Raw genomic sequence first — 23,024 nt, forward strand, 5'->3', positions numbered from 1 at the left:
TTTGTCTTATGTTGCTTCATTTCCATTGTAGCATGTATTTAACCAGTATCCAGTAAGCAGTGATTAAATTGTGTGTGCTGTACTAATTTAACCATAGGTCAGACCAAGTTCTGAATGAGGCACACAGGACAACTTCCTGTATTTATTTTTTACAAACCATCAACTGCTGTAAGACTCTTCATGCCCTCATGAGGACTCATGGCTGTCATGCTTCTGGTGCTGCTTCCCATGTCTTTTATTGTGATTAAGTAAGATTTGCAAAACATTCTCAGACATGAAATCTGTATTTTAAGTCTCTGAAGCCTTCAGAGTTCATGTATTTTTTAGCAGACAGAAGCATCTTCAAGTTGGTTTCAAGTATAAATAATTTAATCACAGGATTATTATTCTTTTAAGTCAGGTGCTGCTTTAAAGTCCTGGCAAGTATATCTGAGGGGCAGCTAACAAATATGTCAGTTTGATTCATTCTCGGACTTGTACTTTGGTTTGCTGTGCTTTTTCAGAGTTCTTTGTTGGTGGCAAATAACTCTTTTAGAAAGAGATCATCCGTAATGAAGCAAGATGAGTTTTCCAGTCTGTGTGGGGAACAGTTCATGCCAGGTCAGCCACTTGCTCCTATTTCATAAGCTCTGAGCAGGGTGAACACTGCTTATGGTCCTTCTCATTAGTCCCTTCAGCATCCAGAACAGCCTGGGCTGGGATTTTCAGCCTAGCTGTACTTACTGAAGCAGGTGACAACAGCCATATTTACTGGAACTGACTCCTAAGTGTTTGTCTTCTAAACCAGGTCACTGCTGGAGCTTATTCTGATGCTGAGTCTTACATAAAATAGGCTGAAGCAGAAAGCACCATCCTGGTTTCTGTATCCCCTCAACCACCATTTAGGTGTTTTAACAACTTCGGTACCCACAGTGAGGTTGCAGATGGCATTAAGGTTGCTGGGAGTATTGATCTGCTGTCAGGCAGGAAGGTTCCATAGTTTATCTGGAGAGGCTGGGTCCAAGGCCAGTGGTCTGAGATTGAACAAGGCCAAGTGCCAGGTCCTGTCCTTGGATCACAACGGCCCCTGCAGCTCCAGGCTGAGCCAGAGGGACTGGAAAGGGCCCGGCAGGAAAGGCCCTGGGGGTGCTGGTGGCAGTGGCTGAACAGGAGTCCAGGTGGGCAAGAAGGACCAGGACAGTGCCCATCCCCTGTGCTGGCACTGCTGAGACCCTACCTCGAATCATGGGGTCAGTTTTGGGCCCCTCACAACAAGAAAGTGCTTGAGGGGCTGGAGCATGTCCAGAGGAGGGAACAGAGTTGGGGAAGGGGCTCAGCCTGGAGAAGAAGAGGCTCAGGGGGAACCTTGTGGGTCTGCACAACTCCCTGACAGGAGAGGACAGATAGGGGGAGTTAGGCTCTGCTCCCAGGGAACAGGGACAGGAGGAGAGGGAATGGCCTCAAGCTGTGCCAGGGGAGGCTCAAGGTGGACATTGGGAGGAATTGGACAGCACCAGTTCCTGGAGCAGACAGTGTTTCTGCTGAGCCCAGGTGCATTTCTCAGAACATGCTGCAGGCTGAAAAGGGGCTGGAGGAGGCACCAAGACCCCACCACCCAGTGCCTGCAGTAGCCTTGCCAGAGCCCTTTAGTATTCACAGCTGATCAACAAAGCCAAACCAGAGACAGAAGCTGAAATGTCCTTAGAGAAAGAAGTAAATTGAAATAAATGAGAGAAGGCACTCCAGAAGAGATAAATAACAGCATGGCCACAGCAGGCCGTAGAGCAGTTTCCATCAGAGGCTGGTTGCATCCAGGTGCTGCAGGGTGATGTGTCAGTGTACCCTGTACCTGAGAGGAGTTTCACCCCTCTCCCCACCACTAATTATTCCCATCCTGACATTTGAACACATCCAGCAGCAGTGGGAGGGCAAATGGGGCAGAAGCATGGGCAGAGCTGACCCTACAATTCGAGCTGATTGATAGCAGACAGATCTTGGGCATGTCAGGAAGCACACATTGTTGGAAGTACATCCACAGCAAAGAGACTGACAGGAAAAAATGTGGTATATAAAGGCTGCAGCTGTTGGTAGGGATTTCTTATTTTCACGCTGATCAAAGTATTTTCACTGTATGAAATCACGGAGTCACAGAATCACTGAATCATTTAGAATTGAAGAGATCTCAAAGATCATTGAGTCCAACCTTTGACTGGCTCTGCCTGTAAATGCCCCCACTCATCCTCACTCCTGATGTACTTAGACCATGGCCATGCCAGTGGGAGGGTCACTGATATGTCATTTCAGGATAGGTTGTGAAACACAAAATACAATCTTTTCAAAATAATATCTATCCAATAATTATCCAACTTCCTAACAGGGTGGGGACAAAACATTACCTGCCCTCCGATTGGATGCTATGGGTTATTTTGAATTCACTTTTCTCTTCCTCCACAGTCTGTTGAAGGTCTGTTTTCACGGTTCATTTTATCCCCTTGGATTCTCATAACACGAACTGTTTATTTAGCTGGCTGCCTTCCCATAAAAAGTACCACAGCTCTCAAACAGGAACAGAGACTTATCAATGGCTTCTCATCAGGCAAGTCAGGCTTTGTCAGAAATGGAGACGGCAAAAAGTCAGGTTCTTTTTTCGTTCAGCCTCCTTCCTGATGTTTTCCACTCCTCTTTTTTCCAGGCTTCCAGCCTAGAAGTAGCCCCACTGCCTTTTTAATGGTACAAGTTTTAACTAGTCAGGAGGTGAGTGGGAAATATGGTGCCATGCTAGGAAGCACCACACCAGAACTACTGAAACATTGCAAAACATTTTCACTGGTGCCAAAAATATTTGAGAAGAAACCAGTTTGGTCACCACCCAACATTACCACAGATTTCTGGCATGACAGATGAAAATAATCTAAACTGTTGGAAGGCCTTATGTTTCAGATTTGTTTTGGATTTGTGGAAGATATGGAGGGAGACAGCTATGTGTCTTTACCATGAAATAGGAGTTACTTTTTTCTGTGTCAGAAAACATGATTCACCAGGCATGCCAGGGAGAGCATTGCTCAGGAAAGAAATGACTGTATTCCCTCAGGCCTCTCCATCCCTTGTAGAGTTTCAAATCCTGGGAATGTGACTTGGTAACGTGACTGAGTTTCACAAACTGGGTGATGTGCAAGTATTGGAAGCAAGCCACAATGGGCCTGTGTGGGTCAGTGTTCTTCATACGCCGTAAAAATTCTTTCTTCTCCATGCTGATAAAAACCCCATGTTTGAAAGCCCCCCATCCCGCAGCTGCACTGCAGGACTCCTCACAGCATCTTGAAGGGACCCAGGTTATCATATAGAGGTCCTGCAATCTTCAGACCTGATGTCACTGTTAATATTTTCCTTAATTTGCATGTCCTCTTCACTTGCAGACACAGGGTGTAATGGAATGATGAGTCTTGTTCACCTTTCCAGAGTCAGGACCAGCCTAGACTCATCCAGGGCTGAATTTCATCCAGCTCTGAATGAGGAATTTAATTGCTACTTGTTTTCTTATTGACTCTGAGCTCACCAAGATGAGTTTCACTTGTATCTCACAGAGCTCCTGGAAATACCCTGAAAGATACCATTGCAACTCTTTCATAGAAAACTGCTATCTAAATTATTACTAATAATTACTATTTTCTGCTATAATTTTACCTTTTATACCTGGACTTTGAATTTGGTTCCAGCCTGATGTAAGTTGTCTCCCTACCTCCTGGCAGAACAGCATTCTTCCAGGGCAGAGCAAAGTCACCATAATAAATTGACTGTGAGCCAGCTCCAGAGGCACAGGTGAAGCAAAATCCAGCTGTATGGAACCATTATGGATCAGGAATATTTAAGAGGCACAGGCATCCTCATTCCAATCTCCACTAGGAGCTCTTAAAATGAATTAGCTCAGAGCCCACAGAGGAAAAATAATGTTAGTTCTCTCTGTTTCTGCTGCTGTAGAGCATTCAGCAGGGAGCAGCCCCAGGACCCAGTAGTGCTCCCTGTCCCAGAAGGACAGGGAGTAAGGCAGCTCCAGATGGCAGATGGCACAGAGCAGCTCCAGACAGTGCCCATAGGGCTGGAGCACTGGGACACTCCCAGGGTAGCTAAAACCAGGGCATAAAAGGGAAAAAAAAAGCCACCTGAGTTTGATGAAATATTTTACTGTAAACTGTGCCGCCGTGAGAACATGTCTCGCCTGTGATTTATCCAGGCTTCAGGTGTAGTGCCACTCTAGCACCTGACTTCATCTGTTAGCAATGCATGAAGCACAGACTGTCTGAAAGGTTTTTGCTTTACTAGACACAATGTTACTAAAGATTTACCAACAGTACCCTGGCAGAAAGCTTTTCTTTGTGACCACAGTGTGTGGTGGCCTGTGCTCCAAAATAGAGAGGGCAGCTCAGGATTCACCCAAAATGCTCTTTTATGCCAAAGCAGTGGTACTGAATTAACTGGAGCAGTGTTGCTGCAAACATGTCTCATCTCCTGCCTCTGATTTCTTTCCATTTGGCTCTAGTAATATCCCTATGAAATGGGTGAGATGAAGATAGAAAAGTACCCCCTCCTCCGAATCCTAGTTTTGTAGTTTCACCAGGCTGTTGTTTCATATCCAAACCTTGGTGGCGCCCCATATGCTCTGCTCTGGTCCCTTCACCTGGCACTTGGCACGAGGCTGCTCCTGCAGAGGCAGAGAGTTGGGACATGCTGCCCAGCACAGGCACCAGCACAAGCACAGCCTCCCGCTAACACAGCTGCTCCTCTCCCCAGGGGTCCACAAACCACTGGGAAAGGAGGGGAGTCCAGCTCCAGCTCATCAGGGAGTCAGTCCACAGAAGGGCACAGGATGAAGGGGATCTCTCCTGCTGATGAAGTTATCTCAGAGATCCTCCTCCACAAGCAGCCAGGCCCTGTTCAACAGAATCCAATGCCAAGCTCTGGGGCTCCTCTTATCCCCAAAGAGAGCCTTGCAGCAGCAAATGCAATCCTGGCTATGGGTAACTGACTCCACCTAAAGTTTCAAGTTGTGTAAGGGGAGATTTAGATTTGATATTAAGAAATATTTCTTCACAGAAAGGGCTGCCCAGCCCTGGAAGAGGCTGCCCAGGGCAGTGGTGAAGTCACCATTCCTGGAAGTGTTTAAAAAACATGTGGATGTGGCACTTCAGGACATGGTTTAATGGTGATCATGGTGGTGATGCCAGATCGGCCTTAATTATCTTAAGAGGCCTTTTCCAACCTTAACAATGATCCCATGATTTTCCTGCTACAGCAAGAAGTTCCTTTGGTGGGATTCTTAACATTGCTCATAGAAGCACCCAGACGAGCAGTTCCCCCTTATGCAAAGGAACAGGCCAGTAACAAAACTGTCTGCATGCTTTCCCTTACATGAAGTCCTTTTTTGGGTGGTCAAAGTAGCACTTAAAATGAACCATGTGTCAAAGTCCCTTTACAGAAAGCACCATTGCACTTCTTCCAAAGCTTCATGGGCAGTGACCCTTGGAACTCCCAAAATGACACAAAATCAAGGATTAACCCAAAGACACCCAGTCTTTGAACTGATGAGTCCTGTTTAACTCCAGGTCTCTAAAAAAGCTAAGCAGAAAAACTGCAATTTTGAAATTAGGTGAAAATGTTAAAAATCCTGGTGCAAATACCCAGAAAAATTTAACCATGAGAGGCCAGAGCCCAGGAGAGGTTGATCAGCAGCCACAAGAGGGCAACAACCAAGGGGCACTTCTGCAAGGAAGAGCAGAGCATTAACTACAAGAAAAACAGCAGCATTCTTCTCTCAGATTTTATTTCAATTTAATTGCCAGCTTCACCTCATTAAAAAAAAGAAATACATTAATTTCTACAGGATTCAAGAAGATGTACGTTCAGAGAAATTACTACAGGACACAGGCTCTGTGAAGTGCAGCAAGCCGATTCTTGGCCGCACAGCCAAGGCATGGCATAACATGGAGTAGCATCCATGCACACAGAATGGCAGGGAAAAGCATTCATGATGGCACATTTTGACCAAATACGTTCTCAATTTATTACAGTATGAGAAAAATAATGACAAATGAAAGAAACAAAAGGATTAACTTTGCCTCGGCAAAGGCACTTTTAACTGCAAACTCAATCCAGCAGCTGTAAAGCAGCCCAGTGCATCCCAGAATGAATCATCACTTCATTCCCACTCCAGCTCATCAGGCACATCACTAAGTCCTTTAAATAGCAGTCTGACTTTAAATGGAATTGTGCAAATTCTTTGTAGGATCTATCACTTTGCATCCTGGCTCTGTGCGCACAGACGCTCAGCCTTAACCATTTCTATGGCTCAGGCCAGTACCTCAGCTCCTGTACAATTCCTGCCTGCAGCATGGAACCACCTACAACCCAGCCAGGACAACTGCCCTGCACAAAGAGTGAAGCACGTTTATAAATTAATACCAGCACAGTTTCAGCAGCGAAGGCCAAACTATTCTTGACTTGCCAGGGAAACTGGAATTCTGCAGCTAAACAGCTGCATCCAAGACCCTGCTCAATTTACTCCCAAATCCGTAACACCATTTGCCCAGAAGGACCTGACTCCCATGCAGGTGCACGTGTGCTTCCTCCAGGAGCTGAAAATGGAATTATCACTGTTCATATGTGCTGTATAGATGTGCTTGCAGAGAAGCAAGCTCCTGAAAGAAAAATATTCCAAGAAAAAGAATGTCTCCCACTCTATGCACATTCTAATTTTAAAGGCAGACAGAAGTTCACTGCACTAATGAAGGAACAAATTGGTTTCTATTCTTTGCTGTTAGGTTCTTTAACACTAGGATGAACCAAGACTCACTTTTTCTTTCTCCTTCCAGCTTCAACCCTTGGAATAGTTCATTCTGGATAATTTTTTTCCCTGAGAGACATCCTCATCTCAAGCAACCTCAGGAAGGGAGGAAATATAGCCCTAGCCATAGTAAGCTCTCCTTACTCCGTACCATACTGGGAAAGAATTCCTTCTTCTCATAGGGAAGAATCTTCTTCCCCCAGCCCTGGCACAGGTTGCCTAGAGAAGCTGTTGCTGCCCCATCCCTGGAAGTGTCCTTTGGAAACTCTCTAGTAGTTTAGTATCTTTCTTATATTGTGGTGCCCAAACTGCCCCCAGCACTTGAGGTGAGGCTGCCCCAGTGCAGAACAGAGTGCAACAATCCCTTCCTGGTCCCCTGGTGCCCCTCAGGGCAGGGATGTCCCCCTGGCCGCCAGGGCAATGCTGACTATATCCAACTTTGCATCCACCATGATTCCCAGGTCCCTTTGCAGAGTCCTGTTCTCCAGCATCTCATTCCCCAGCCTGCCTGTACATCCAGGATTGCCCCATCCCAGGCGCACAATCTGGCACTTTCCCTTGTTGAACTTCACTGGTTTGGTGACTGCCCGGCCGTCCAGTTCGTCCAAGTCTCTCTGCAGAGCCTCCCTTCACTTCACTGGGAAAGGGAAAACTAAATTAATCTGGAACATTTTCTTGGCAGTCTGAAGTGCTTCAGGTCAGATATTCCACTCCCTGGAATACCCCATGGGCTGGGAACCAGCCTGCACCAGCTCCAGGGCATGCAAACCAGGGCCAGCAGCTGAGTGTGACTGTGAACAAGGCAGGCTGGCATGAGGCACCAACAGGGAATCAGAAGACACAGTGAATACAAGGCACACATAAAGGGAAGTGGCCCCCATAAACTTTTCACTGGTGCCAGTGCCCACCTGAGCTCAGGCAGCGATTATAAAGGATCTAGACAAAACAGACAGTTCTGAGACAGAGATCCATTTCTTAGTAAGGCTTTGAGGGCATGTGTTTAAGTTCTTTTCCTAAATTAATTCTCACAAAAGACAGGCCAGAGTTCTTCAAACAGTTGTGATCCTTCATTCCAGTATAGAAAACATATGCAAACATGGCTTCAGACTCATGCTCACTTAAGAGATCATTTTAAAGCTTGTAATAAAAATATTTTTTATACAAACGATAAATACTTTAAGCATTTACAAAAATAAACAGTCCATTCCCATAAAAAAGGACATTTTTAGCTGAAATTCCGAATACATCTGGAGGCAAGGCAATTATTGATGAAGCTAGTTAATAAAATCTTTGGTATGAGTATGGGACGTTTTTATGCACTATTGACTTCCTTTGGCCGGTGCACTGTACAGACAAGTGAAGAGATAGCTTTTCCTTAATTTCTTGATATGTCTTCCAAATACAACATACAAATATTTCTAACGTGTCTTCCTATGATAATAGGAGAAAAGCCCAAGATTCTCCTGGCTCTTCCTATGACTTGTGTTTCTACAACAGAATGATGAGAAGAAAAAGAGAAAGTGAACACAGTTAAATTTAATTTTATCTAGGAAGCAGCATCTGCAAAAAATAAAAACCAACTGAAAATAATTCTAGAGGAAAGCCCAATTTCTTCAATTTGTAGTAATCAACTGCCAAAACTGTTCAGATTCCTTGCTGCAAGTTCAGACAGGAAGAGGAGATTGGTCAGTTAGGGAAGGGGGCAACTTCACACCTGAGCACAGCACTGGATGGTGTGGAGCAGGTGACTGTCAGGTGATAGGTAGAACCAACACCCAGAGCCAGCAGCACAGGGGCAGCAGTAGCTGCTGGGACTCAGCAAATCCAGCCAGCATTCCCCAGCCCTGGCACTATTCAGGCTTCCACCAGTTCCCAAGGGGTGTGGGACCCAGAAGGTTTTGGGTCTGTCTCATGACTGCTGGGAATCATGACCCATTGCTATAGCAACAGGAGCTCACATGACTGTCTTTAAAAAGAGCCCCTACTTGTGGCATCCTCTGTAGGCAAAATATCCATTATTTATACCTCAGCATGTCTGCTGTGCAATTTCTATCCGGAGCTCATTAATGAATGATGACTCCTTCACCCACCCTGTCAGGGAGCCCTGTCAGATAAGAGCCCAGCTCATTCCATCCCTGCTGAGGGAAGGCAGCCAGGAGAAGCCCCTGAGCAGCTCACCTGAGTTACAGCAGTACCAGAACAGTGCCAGTCCTGCAGCCACGCCGAAACACGCCAGGAAAAACACCGGGCCTACAGAAAATGGCAAAGAAACACATTGAGACAGAGCAGGGCAGCAGAAGTTTAGCTCAGTTCATATATCACCAATTGCTATCAATATGCATAATTAAGCATATTTAAATGAAGCTAACATATTCACAATTCTGTATGTTCTGTAGCTAATGTACTGTGAAGCACATTTACTAGACTGCAATTAATTTTTACTACAGTTGCTTTGCCACCATTCCCTGTTCCACTCTGCTCATCTAGCTACAGCCTATGGTATTTAAGAAAAGTTTCCAAACCAAATCTCCTGCAAACTGCCTGCCTGGAATTGCACAGTTTAATGGTGATGGTCAGTACTGATGATCAATAAAGCCTTTCTAATTCATACTTATCCATTGACAAAACAGCATAAAGATTTATATCTGCTTCTTTACTACCTAATACTCTATTTGTAGTTACTATCTCACTAGAAACAGAGATGCAATTAAACTACACCTCTATTTGTAGATACAATTAAGCTACACCTATCAATTTAAGGACAAGTGTACTGCCTCAACAAATTCCTGGAGCTGACTGTGTGGACAAGGACACTGCAGAAGGAGCAAAGGAGCAAGGATTTGGTTGCTCCTTGGCCTGTAACCTCCCAAGGAGGGTGGCTAGTGGCCAAACAATCTCTAGTCTGAGGCCAGCTCAGGGGAAAAAAAAAAAGTAGTAAGTAAAAATAAAATAAATATTACTTCATTTTCTTATTTCCAAGCACTCTCTCTGTTCATCCTGTACTGTTATGCTGCAGACAGCAACAACAATGTGGAAAGTCTGAACAGCAATTTGGTTCAATATTCAGAGAAACACCACTACCACAGACATGGAGTTAAACTGTGTTTCTGCTACTTATTTCAGTTTGCTCTCAGGAAACTGCAAAAAAGGCGTAATTCATAGCAGGTGTTTTGAATCTCTCATTATTGTATCTAAATCTCTAAATAAAATACTGAACTTAAATGATAGAATAGTTCATTATAAATTGAGAGAACTCTTCATCTTTATTTCAGATCATCCTTTTCAAAATATCCTACCATGAAAAAAATACTTGTCTCTGTAATTTGGCATTGAACAAAGGAAGGTGAAAATAATTAAAATGTTTTCCTAAGGAAAATATATTTAAGCTTTTCCTTCCTTTCTGTCATTGCTTTCAAATGATTTGCAGTTAAATTGAGAACTTAAAAATTTGAAAAAAACCTGGAAGATCAAAAAGTTATTGATGGCCTTATGCAAAATGAATAGACCTCACTGTTCAGGCATTAAAGAAATCAAAGAAATTAAGAGTTTAGCTGTAATAGTGTAAAGTAATACCATCGTAAATATTGATTAAACTTGACAGTCTCTTCAATTTCCTGGCACTGGTTTCCTCAACAGTAGCTCAGTATATTTTCCTCCATTAATTCTACTTAACTTGTGACAGTAAAGACATCATAATCCAAAATAGTTGTTATATGAAGTGCAAATTACATGATATAATAAATTGTATCATAATCTGCAAAGCCATTCCATCCGGTGACACTGTATGATTTATTTACCCCTGTCATTTAGCATATATTGCTCCTTGTCAGTGTCTATCTCTGTGGGATCTGGGGTTTCTAGAAATAAAAGCAACACATGAAAAGTTAGTACTCCGCTCAAGCAAACAAATAAACATAATCAGCACATGCAAAATGGTACAAAACAACACATTTCAGAAAAATATCCAATATTGATATAAAGTATTAGCCCCTCCAATGGTAAACCATTGCTAGAGTTAAAGATGAACTGACCAAAAGACAGGCAGAGAGTCATCTGAATGCAACTACAAATAGCTGCAGCCTCACCTCTGATCTGCTTAAGCACTGACCACATAAATAACATTACACTTGTTTCCCAAGTTAGGAAAGCAGAAGATAATCCTTCACAATACCAGCAATTTTCATTGTAATACATACAAACTCTTTGTTAATAGATGCACTAATCTGAAAACACCTCTATCATTTAATGTATCACCATTCTTTTTCTCGAGCCAATCTCTTGGTAGATTTAGCAAGTAAAGCACATAGAAGAAACTTCTTGGTGCAGATTATTTACTAAATGCAGGTCTCAGCTGAAGACATGCTCAGCTTCTTTAAAACTCTGTAGGCTCTACATGCTAACATTTGATACAAGGAATTTTGGACTCTATCCTTCTGCAAATTCTAGTAGAAAAGGAGGTTGGCCTTAGGACAAGGTGTTCAGTAGTTTCCAGTCTGGGCAGAAGACCCTTTCAGAGCTGCCTTTGCCACACAGATGTGGAGATCACACTATTGACCGAAGGGACCTGCACAGCTGTCACCAGGCATGGCAGACGAGTGACTTTCCATAATACATCACCGATCTGCAACACTGTTTTAGCCTTTCTGTAATCATAGAATCACAAAGATGGGAAAACACCTCTACGATCACCAAGTCCAACTCTCAAATGGTTAGGAGGATTAAAAAAGGAAAGGAAAAACAGTAAGAGCTCTGAATCTGGCTGTCAATAGGGAAGAATTTCAACTGACTCCTTTTACATGACACCAGATCTAGGAGAGGTGCCTCAAAAACTGCCCTGTCCACCTAGGCAGCAACAGGGGAACATCCATCTCCCCTGCTAAGGATATACCTCTCCATGGGGAAACAGAGCATGACCCTGGAGCAGGACAGAAGCCTTTGAAGCCCTTTGCTGTGAAGCCTGAGAGTCACCGGAGCAGCAAGGATTGATGCAAAGCCTCTGTGAGCCCCCAGCAGCCTCACCCAGCCTGCCCCTTTGAGGGGCTGATGTCCTCCCTAGGAGTTCCAGCTAGGGAACCCTCACAGTGCACAGGAGAGCACAGACAAATCTCTGCTACTTCTATCGCTGCGTGGGGCTGATCTGAGCCTTTATCCTTTTTAAGTCTATGTCAGCACGGAGAGAAATAAAAACATTTTCTGATGTTTTCAATGGCCCTTGGAGAATCCCGTTTACTGCAACAGCTCCGAGGCTGCCCACACCGTGTTCCTTAACCCCCCTCTAGTGGGAATGTTCAGACATTACCAGACACTTCACTGGCAATTTACACTTCAGGCAAAGAAATCTTGTTCTAGCATAAATTTTAAAGCTGTCTTAAAAATGAAAAATAAATATTTGAAAGGATTTCCTCTGTTGAAAAAATCTGTCCTATGTATGTATAGCTGCATGTAATCTATTACAGAACTCTCTCCTGGCCATGGTTCATCCATGTTCTCATCAGTAATTTCTCCACCTGTTCATAATGCTGCTTGTTTCAGTTCAGCCTGCATTTAGAAGAAAATTCCCATGTTCAGGATGCCCCTCTTTCTTCACATTTACAAATTCCAGCGGCAATTCTGTAAATGCTTTGTGCCAAATTTAACAACTACTGCTAAGAGCATTATCGAATGATTGCATGATCTGACTTGGGACCCTGAAGACCACCATCCAGTTCCAGCCTTCTGCCAAGGGCAGGGATACCCTCCACTGACCAGGGTGCTCAGGACCCCACAGATCCTAGCCATGAACACTTCCAAGGAGTAACATTCGAGTAACAAACTGTGCATGTTGGAGGTCTGAAGAATAATGCCTTTAATATTGAAAATGTCCAAGCTCACTTAAATGAGAAGTTACTCCTAATATTGATAGAGGAGCTTTTCCTGAAACATAAAAGTGTTGGTGGTTTTAATTAAAAAAACTGCACGGACGTTTCTTGACCATTCAATCCAGAATGCAGACATTTGTTTTAATTACAGAATTCTAAGAAGCAGCAAGCATATTAAGACAATCATCTCAATATTTATTTCTTAGATCAACAGAAAGAAACTGCCGAACCTCGGCACACAGTAACGTTTTAACTCAGTTCTTTAAATTATCCTCATCCTTCTGAGGATGGTAACTAAAAAAGTGTACTGAGACAACAGAGAATTTCATTACTTTTGATGGTTATTGAAGTCAGCAGTTTGCAGCAGCAGCAAAACACTTTTCGGGTGCCATAAGGAGCTGTATGTTTAACGTGAAGCACTTTAGCACAGGCATTTGCTACGCAGAACCTGAACATGAGAAGCCCTAACCCTGCCTACTCACGGCTACCTGAGGAAAGCTCAGAGTCACCACGTAAATCATGTGCAAGGATGAGCATGTTTCTGCTATAGCTAAAAGAACCCCACAGACCCTATCCAAGTCTCCTTGTAAAGATACATTTTCAAAAATGGCTTACAGAACATGCTATGGAACATTCAAAAAGCTTCAACTCTTAAACATCAAAACAGTCTTGAAATTTTATTCTTAGTGACTACTCCAAGACTTCTCGAACTGCTCTTAATTCATAAAGGCTGTCTGCTAACTGCTAGTCAGCGTGGCAGAAAAACCTTTTTCTTGAGCTCTTCCCAAGCAAAAATGATAGCTCCAAGACAATTTGATTGAAGAGCCTGTTCCCCAAAGTGCACAACTTCTGCAAGGTGAATATCAGAACAAAGCATTGCCTTCAATCTGCTGCGAGGCTCAGTCAATTGGGATTGGGGCTCATCTGAGATTCTGAGGGGGGATGGGCCCAGACTTTCCCAGTTCAAAAGTATTCAGGTATGGATGTGGGATAACTCTGCAGCTTCCCTGTGCAGGCAAGAAAATGGTCTTCCACCAGTTTGTGCTGGGTAGACACAAATTCATTCTTTCAAAATGAAAGACAAAATGAAGGTAATTACAATTTTACATTACAAAATCCCCTTACAGCTTTTGGAAAACTCAAGTCAGAAGGAATTATGGTATACCCTAAAATTATTTAAGTAACTTGTTTATTTATATTATTTATAACCTGTTTAGGTTGTTTAAATGACCTCCACTGCATTTGAAATGAAGTTTTGTAATACTCTGGTGAAGAAATCCACGACTCAATTAACTTACAAGTCAACTTACTCAAGATTTTCCTGCTTGGCAGGTCATTAAACAGCTGTTCAGCATTGATCTGCAGAGCCCTGTAAAACTCCTGACAGTGTCTGTCTCCTTTCTTTTGGAGGTGTTTTAACAGATCTGAGAGTCTGGTATGGAGTGAAGCCTTTGGATTCCTGAACTGTAAGAGAAAAGCATTCATCAGGAAAGAGATTAAAATAGAAGAGAGATTAAAAGATCAATTTTACATCACTATGCCAGGGAACAAAGTTATGAAGCTTCTTTGATATTTACTAAAAGAATGGGCCAAAAAGGGCAACCTAAAAAGGACATATATGGACTGCATAGCACTGAGCTCCATGTGGTCAGCACTGTCTGATGGAGAGCATATTGCCTCTGCTTCTCCTCCTACTTTTCTCTGTCCCAATCAAGTGAAAGACACTGCATTTGATGTCTTCCGTGCTTCCAAGTTGACATGGTACTTGCTATTCTACAGTTTAATTCTGACAGCTGTAGATAGAATATTTGAGAAAATCTTATAATTTGAAATAAACTTTGATGCTTTCAAGTTTGCCCTTAGTTGCCTAGTAGCGATCCCCAAAAAAGCACTTTATACTGCTTATCCTAGTCCCAATACTGGAGTGTTCATCATCCCAAGATTTCATATTTAATTGTTTTTTATTGTTTCCAGCACAATTAACTGCTGTGTATCCACTTCAATAGGCACAAATTCCCATTGCTCAGGTTGCCAAACAGCTGCAGAGGAAAACACTTTTTTTCTGTAGTGCTAAACGTGATGTGTATTAGGAGACCTTACAAAGAAAAGGAAAATGCATCCCTAGCCTTACACATCAAACTTATTTCAGTTTATTTGGGAAAAAATCCAAAGCCATTCTCCGTAAAGCAACGTATTTCATAGCAGCACAGTGGATAACCTTTGGAGTATACTGAGTTAGGAACAATCACTACTCAAGGGGGACTGGAATGCCAGAGATCTTACACAACACTCCTTATTCTGACAAAATTCCCACAGGGTGTACCAGATACAGCTGAGATTATAAGCTTCCTAAACACGCAGTAGAGTTGACACAAACTAGCCTGGGCCCATAAAAAAGCAGTTCATTTCTGCCTAAGTGCAGAAGTCACAAATCATGTTTCAGATTCTTTATGGGTTTATTTTGAAGCTCTTGAGGGAAGTGGCAAGAGTGGCTCAGTAAATGATCTAGCTCTGCTCTACACCACAAAGTACTAATTGTCCCCATGGAGTTTCATTATGGCAGAATTGGACCTATTTTTCCTGATGTTAAAATAATGACACACTAAGACCCTGTGCAGACATGAAGCCAGCAGAGGGCAAGTACAGACTATTTTAAGTAGGACTGTGGAAGCTCCTAGCTGACTTTTAATTTTGTCTCCACACAAGACTAGAAGCTTTTTCTCCCTAAAAAGAGCTACCCACTTCTGAAGGCTTCATGTCAGGGAGGGTGGCACCTCCATACGTGGTGGCACCATTGCAAGATATTATTAACTTCATCCACTTCCCACAGCTCCACACTTAATAGTGGGACTAACACTCCTTCACTTACCAATACTTAAAATTATTAATTGTTTACCAAAACTGATTGAGCTAATATAGATAATTTTGTGGGCAGAGATGGATGCAGCACAGATCACCTGGCGTGCCACACCACACCACCTCGTGAGGAGACAGGCACGTCAGGCATGTGGTCACAGGATGGGTGCCCTCCTGCCCGCGGACTGGCTGCATGATTGCGTGCTCCTGATCATGGCAGGGACCGTGGCATTAAACTGCTGCTTAAGAGAGCATTCTCTCCCATGATCACTTGGCACATGGAACGTGCCAGCCCTGTGACTGCTCCTCTTACAGAAGATGCCAGATACAACTGGTCAGCAAGCAGGGGGTGAGGCAGACTGGCTGCATGTGGCACCAAGAGTTGTGCTGGGGAAAGAGCAGCTGGGCTAGTGACCCACAAAAACAACACAACAGTCAGAGACACAGCAAAACTCCTCACATTACCTTTTCTGCTTCTTCATTGGTAAGAATTTGGGGATAGACTCTGTTAAGCTGAAGAACAATTTTATCAACCACTTGCTCATTCAGTCGGCTAGTGCTTGTAAGGAAATACATGTCATGCTGCAGCCGATGACAATATGACTGATCTAGAGATAAAATAACACAGAACATACCACAGCAGTTAATTAATAAGCCATATTTAAATTCCATAAATTTCATTTTCCTACTAGTGATTAAATAGCTAAAATAAAATTATCACCCCACCTAATATTAGAAAGCTGCACTGTCTGTTAGGGAAACACAACACTGCCATGTGCTTTCAACGACCCATCCACTTGAAATTACACAACTCCGAACTTCTGGCTGGTCACTCCAATTGCCTCTCTCTTTCCAAATGCAGAAGGCTCTAAATCATTTAGAAGTCAAGCTCTGATGGATATTTAATCAAATACAGCCTTAAAGTTAATAAATCACTAAAGATAAATTCTCTATCACTTATGAAGTCAGATTATGACATTTACAGTACTTGCAAGACACTTGTCCCATCCAATGGGATGCTCTGATTCTGCTCTTGGAAATAACAAGGCTCATAAAAAAATCTTATCAAACATGACCATAAAGTGCCAGACTGTCTGCTAGAGCACCTGCAGAAAAAAAATCAGGGACACCCTTTCTTAAGTTCTTCCTGATTCGATAGCAGAGTGTTCACAGGGAGTTTGCCAGACACAATTCCTAACCTAGGCAGGGGCACACCAGACACCAGCACCAGCCAGGATGTTGAACAAACCCTTGCACTACTGCAAGTGGTGAGGTGTGTGGTCCCTGTGGCTGTCACTAGCCACTGGCACAACACAAAACAGAAGCTTCGGGTTATACTGGTTGCCAAAAACTCTTTGTAATTTTGTTACTGCTTAACTATTCTTAGCATAAAAAACCTCATGTTGCTTTCTGTACAAGAAACATCAAACAGGATTTTGTTTGTCACACAATCCCCCGCACCCATTTCTCCATGATAGACTTTCACTGCCTTTCTGGATAAATCTACAGGGCCCTTAGGATCTGCACTGCCACTTCATATTTCTCACAGTAAATTTAAATAAATACAGCTGCATTTCAAATTTGTAGGCTGAAATCAGCCGTTTCTTGCCACATTGCAACATGAAAGCACTCTCATCCACACCTGGGCCCTGGGAGCATAAATGCTGCCAACCACCTTTAGTCAGGCACGTACACACTCCCAATCAATAATTCCACTAATATTTATGTAAGGACTCCGGACACTGTCTCTGCCACCACTGTATCTTTATTATGGCTTCATCTTTGGTTTGTTTTCCCCTTAAAAGCCTTCTTAAGTTTATCAAGCAAACAAACAGGATCATTAAGGAGATAAATTTAAATACAACGGACACAAAACCCAATGCAGACCTCTGACATTCTCTGTAAAACACAGAACTGGCTAACATCCATTCCAAAAACCCTACTGGTGTCTGCTGTGCAGTGCAAACACGAGCTACTACTTCCTGTAAAACTTCTGGATGGTTTTCATAAACATTATGCAGGAAAGCTGGCAAACAAAACCTGGAAAGTTGGATCTGATGATCAAACCATTTGTACATGTCCATGACAACTCTTTCCAGAAGCATCTCAGGAAAGAGAGAAAAAAGTCTCTCTCAACAAAATGTTAGCTTAACACTAATTTAGTTTAGGCTTTTCCCTTTTGAGAGCCCAAGAAAGGGGTGCCAAGGATTTAAGAAGGAGACTGGCTGCAGAGAAATGGTCTGAGATGATCAGATGGCACTGGTTACCAAATGCACCCACAAAGAGCAACTGATCTGGAAGGATGACAGCCAAAAAATAAGATGCTGCCCTCGCCTGCTACTCCCACCCACTGCCACGTGCTACTGGTAAGCTACCAGAAATCAAGGGCTCTGACAGCAAGTCAAGAGAATCACAGAATTGTTTAGGTTGGGAAAGAATCTTAAGACTATTGAGTCCAACCATCAATCCGTGTTCAATCCATCACCACGTTTAGCACTAAACCATGTTCTGGAGTGCCACATCCACACATTTTTTTAACATTTCCAGGGATGGCGACCCACCACTGCCCTGGGCAGCATGTACCAGGCCTGGGCAACCCTTTCAATGAACAAATTTTCCTTAATAGCCAACCTAAACCTCTCCTGATGCAACAGGAGGCCTTTAGCTCCTATCTTGTCGCTTGGTGATTGGGAGGAAACTGCCAGCCACCTGGCTACACCCACCCGTCAGGGAATTGTAGACTTGAGTAAAGAGTTTTCACTTGAAATATTTTTTAAAAGAGAAGAGGAAAACGTAGCAAAACTGCAGTGAGCAAAGTATTAAAAATCATTTTATACTAGAGTGCCACATTATGTTACACACAGTCCCAGTCCTCCAAGCTCCATACGATGGCTAAAACAATCGGGCCCTCGAGTCACCAGGATAACCTGTGTGCTCCCCAGATGCAGAGGCACAATCCCAGCTAGCTGGATGGAGGCTGGGGGTAAACAGCAGATTTCGCTGCCACACAGCACGCAGCTAGCGTGCCAGGATGTGAAATGTGGCACTGCCCGGCTATAACGGAGACACCAGGCTGGGGCTCCGCACGCCGCTGCTGCCCCGAGCCCCGCGCCCGCCCCAGCCCCGCCGAGCTGTCCCAGCGCCCGCCCCAGCCCGGCCGTGCGGGGCCCCGCGGAGCGGCCTGGGCCGCGCCGCTGCCCCGGGGCGCTCACCCTGACCCACGGCCGGGCCGCGACCGCGCACCAAACCGCGCTCCGGGGCGCGGAGACACCGGGGCCCCGCGCCCGGCAGCGCAGCGGTGTCATCAAGCCGCCGAGAGTCCCCCCTCCTTGCCCGTCCCGCACTCACCGGCCATGGCATTCCCGGCCCCGCCCGGCCCCGCCCGGCCCACAGGCTGCAGCCTTCGGGCTGCGGCCTTCGGCCTTCCTGCCGGGCCGGGCCGGGGGCGGGGCGGCTGGGCCGGCACCGCCTCCCGGAGCTGCCAGGCGACGGAGTGCAGAGCCTCGGGGAGCCGGGGTGGGGGCAGCTGGGGCAGGCCGGGCCGGAGGGAGCTGGGGGGAGCCGGGACAGGCCCCCCCGAGCCGTCCTGAGCCCACACTGGAACTCCCATCGCCTTGAGTTTCTTTCCGGGTAAAACAGTTCTTCAAATGTCTGTGCTCACCAGGCCGTCCCGTGCAGAAGCATAAATCGACACTTGCACAGCCGCGAGTTTTTAAACAATTAATGCATGATTAGTAAAGGCGTGATTTCCTTTTCCAGAAGTAATTACACTGTCCAAAATACCGTGTCTACATCTTCACACCATCCATGTAGAATTTCTATTTTTCCTCGTGCCACAGCACAACGCGTGTTTAAGTGCAGCTGGACACATTGGTACATACGGTACATTGGGCAGGTAGTGATTCAAGCCCAAGGAGCAGGGACAGCTTCTCTCACAGAAAAGGTTGCAGTGAAACATCTAATTAATCGGGATATTTAACTTCATGAGGGAAAAAGTACAAGCAAATCTGTGGATGTAAAGCTTGCTATTTGCACTAAATTTCATCAACAAATAACTAATTAGCAAAGAATGGAAGAGAATATGTCTTGCTAGGGATAAATGATGCAGAGAATTGGAGCACTGTCAAACGTTGTGACATTCATGGTGCATATCCTTGAGAAGATCAAGTATAAACATCCTGAGTTTATCCTATTTACCTTCTGGAATCCAGAAAATAAATTTTTGAATGGTTATTACTGCACATGGAGACCTTGATCATGCCTGCATTGGTGTGATTTTGGCAATGTATTTTAGTAAAGAAACAGAAACCTTGTGAAAAGGAAGTTGGAATTTTGTAATTCCTCTTGTCATATATTTTAAGGACTATTTTGGATGGGGTTGAGCTACTTGGCGCAGTGGAAAGTGACGCTGCCCAAGGCAGGGGTTTGGAACAAGATGATCTTTAAGGTCCCTTCCAACCCAAACTATTCTTGTATTCTATGATTCACTTCCGTATATATATTAAAACGTTATAGCAAGAGGGGTTGCCTAATACTAATAAGCAGTGGGAGAATGCCATGCTGAGGATTTGTTTTTATGACCCCTTTATACCTCTGTGAATTTACTGCATTTTGTGCTCTGCTAAAAAGTTTCCCTGGAAACTTTTAGAAATTTTAGAAATTTTAAATTTAAAAGCTTTTAGAACTTTCTCAACTACGGGAATCTAAACCACTAAACAGAAAACTTGGTCATCTTAGTGTGACCTGGACTGAAATCTGTAATAAAAATCTAAATGTTTTTCAGTACACAGTGATTCCAAGCATAGTGGGTGAAATAGAAGTGAAAATCAATCCCTCAGGAATGCTGCGATGTACAGCTGCGATGCTGCCTGGAGATATTTTTGTCCTGCAGACTCAGAGAAATACACACGAAGCAGAAGTTAAACATATCTCCTCCTCATGCCAGTGGCACGCAAGACCTCTGCAGCAGGATCGCTGTCAGGTTCGCCTAGCACAGCCAGATCCTTGCGGAGCCACACGGCCACAGCAGAGGCCACGGCAGTGCCCCTGCTCGCGGGAGGGAAGGACCGGGCTGGGGCTGCCCCAAACACCCTCGCACGGTGACAGCCACATCCTATGACAGTCACAGCGCCCTCGCACGGTGACAGCTACATCCCGTGACAGTCACAGCGCGCAACCGGACGGGGAAGCGATATCCCGGCCGCGGTCACGGCGAAGAAGGCGAGCAGCGAGGCGAGAAACACGCACATCACACTGCTCCGGGGCGAGCGGCACGCTGCGAACCCCCGCTTCCTGACAGAGCCCGGTGCCTTTCCAAACTCTCATTTCAGAATTTCCGAATTTAGTAGCTACGCGAAGTGACATGCACAACAACGTTTTATTTTCCAGCAGATTGATTTCCTGCTTAGCTAATCTTAAAAGCCAGTACTGTTTCCCCCGCTAAACCGACAGATTTGTTTATTTGAGTGAATTATTTGACTTACTGAATATCATCCCTGTCCTGGCAGCATCATCATGTAGTGTTTTGTTTCATCTGTTAACTGTTGAATCACAATACGCTTTGTTATTTTCCCACCGCCAGAGGACTGAATCTCTTTAGCAACAAATTGAATCCAGATAGCCTAAGCAGTTCCTCTAACAGTCTTTCTTTGTGCTTAAGAAAATACAATAAAGTATTTCTTAAAAGCTCATCTTGCGCACTAGGCTGCCTTCAGCAAGTTTTAGTCAATAATTTACAAAAACAAGCTCTAAGAAGGGGAAAAAATGTAAAAGCAGTGATGGGCTGGCCACTCCCGTTAGAGTCACTGCCCCTCTGGCTCTGAACTCCTGTTCCCATAAATTTGCAGCTCCAGACCTCTGTTTCGCTCAAATTCCTCGTTACAAATGTGCACTTACAGCTTCTGCAGAGCATCATCCATCGGTTTCAGGGTGACTATGTGTCGGGCCCAGCACACGGCCCACGCCGGGCGCCCGCAGTGCAATCCTCCTTTCCGGGATAAGCAAAGGTCATGGGCAACTTGGAGAAACGAAAGTAAACAGGGAGGGAGCGACTCCGGCTGTGACAGCCGGCAGAGCTCCGCCGGGAGCGATGGGTGGCTGCTCTTCTGCGCCTGAGTCAGCAGCAATTTGCTGGTGATTTTAGAGGAAGTGTAATGAGCTCTGAAAACCAAGATGTTTGTTTTCTCAACGTTATGAGGGCTTTTTGTGTGTGCTAATATATTGCAGAGTTGCTTTGGGGTTGGTTTTTTGGTTATGGGTTATTTTCCGATCTTATTTATACAGTCAGAGTATGATTATTGGTATTATTACTTTTGGTTGGTTAGGAGATGAAGAAAAAGTTCTCTGACTCCAAACACAAAAGCAGAAGCTGTGCTGCAAATTCCCAGCTCTTTATTCCCAACCAGTTAAGTCAAACCGTGAAATGGGAATAGAATTTACTTGGATGAAATCATCTTCCCCCAGAGGGTGCTGGGCACTGCCCAGGCTCCCCAGGGAATGGACAGGCCCCGAGGCTGCCAGAGCCCCAGGAGTGTTTGGACAGCGCTGCCAGGGATGGACAGGATGGGATTGTTGGGGCGCCTGGGCAGGGCCAGGGGCTGGACTCCATGACGCCTCAGGGTCCATTTCAAGCACAGGATATTCTGTGACAGCCTGGAGCACCCACAGGTCTGGAAACCCCTGGTCAGTTTTAACTTCCTCTGTGTTCACCTTGTATCTGGTGAATTACCCACCCCTGGTTCTGCTCAGTGATACCCTATCCTTGGAAATGTTAATAGCATTACTAAACAACAAGATAATGAAAATAAATATGTATCTCTTGTTCCTGGCACAAGGGAAGAACGGGCATGTAGAATAGGTCCATGTATACTGATCACAAATAGTACTGGTAAATATTACACAGATTCTGCAGAATGAACACTCAGCTTCACAAGCATGTTCAATGCTGCACTTGGCTCCTTATCATATCCCTTGTAAAGCACAAATCAAGTTGTACACATGAGAAAAAGTACTCAATTAATTATTTTTAAAAACGCCAAACAAGTGAATTCTTTGAAGTCAGGAAGCAAATAAAGCTGTTAGAGCATCCTCCCCTTAAAACAGGTGTGTAAATAAACAGTTGACAGATTTGGCAAACTGACATTCTGCAGAGCTGTGGGAAGGGAACAAAGCCACTTTGGGTACATGTGGGACACATATTGATAAAGTAAGAAAATTACAGCCTGAAAAATATTCCAGGCTGGAGCTTCTCAGCTCTGTTCCCAGCCGATAAGCTGGTCTAGCTCAAGGCTAGGGAGAATTTCTCCCAGGGTGATAATTTGGTCAAAATAAAAAGGAATTAATAACAAGATAGAACACCTGTTGTGGTGTGTGACCAGGCCCTGGCAATGGGGTGTCTTCTCTCTGAACCAATCATCTTTTCTCTACTCTTGGAATTGTGAGTCATGCTATAAAACCAAGTGTGTTTCTGAATAAACTTGTCTCTTTCTTCCTGT

The 23,024-nt window shown here is 44.4% G+C and overlaps 1 protein-coding gene across 4 annotated transcripts; it reads right to left on the reverse strand.

Annotated features, from left to right (window-relative positions):
- Positions 1-5,780: 5,780 nt before the first annotated feature.
- CARD19 (caspase recruitment domain family member 19) lies at positions 5,781-21,564 on the reverse strand. Of its 4 annotated transcripts, none has more exons than XM_014891447.2 (6): positions 21,427-21,564; positions 15,997-16,139; positions 13,986-14,139; positions 10,615-10,674; positions 8,996-9,067; positions 5,781-8,305 (listed from the first exon to the last, which is right to left on the reverse strand). In XM_014891447.2, the coding sequence occupies exons 1-6, from the start codon at positions 21,443-21,445 to the stop codon at positions 8,193-8,195; spliced, it is 561 nt and encodes a 186-aa protein (XP_014746933.1). In that variant the 5' UTR covers positions 21,446-21,564; the 3' UTR covers positions 5,781-8,192. The 4 variants fall into 4 exon arrangements, with proteins under 4 accessions (XP_014746933.1, XP_088027874.1, XP_014746934.1 ...); XM_088171748.1 differs by lacking the exon at positions 21,427-21,564 and adding an exon at positions 18,880-18,997 and having other exon boundaries at positions 5,781-7,454; XM_014891448.2 differs by lacking the exon at positions 21,427-21,564 and adding an exon at positions 18,880-18,996.
- Between the last annotated feature and the right edge of the window lie 1,460 nt (positions 21,565-23,024).

The sequence above is a fragment of the Sturnus vulgaris genome, chromosome 11 (assembly GCF_052056855.1).
Source record: "Sturnus vulgaris isolate bStuVul1 chromosome 11, bStuVul1.hap1, whole genome shotgun sequence".
Taxonomy (NCBI): Eukaryota; Metazoa; Chordata; class Aves; order Passeriformes; family Sturnidae; genus Sturnus; species Sturnus vulgaris.

Bases quoted from the DNA above. Each gene is read 5' to 3' on its own strand.
- CARD19 (XM_014891447.2), bottom strand. The intron at 14,140-15,996 runs GTAATGTGAGGA...TTTCTCTTACAG, and splicing joins CCAATGAAGAAGCAGAAAAG to TTCAGGAATCCAAAGGCTTC. The intron at 8,306-8,995 runs GTGAGCTGCTCA...ATTCTGTTGTAG, and splicing joins CTGGTACTGCTGTAACTCAG to AAACACAAGTCATAGGAAGA.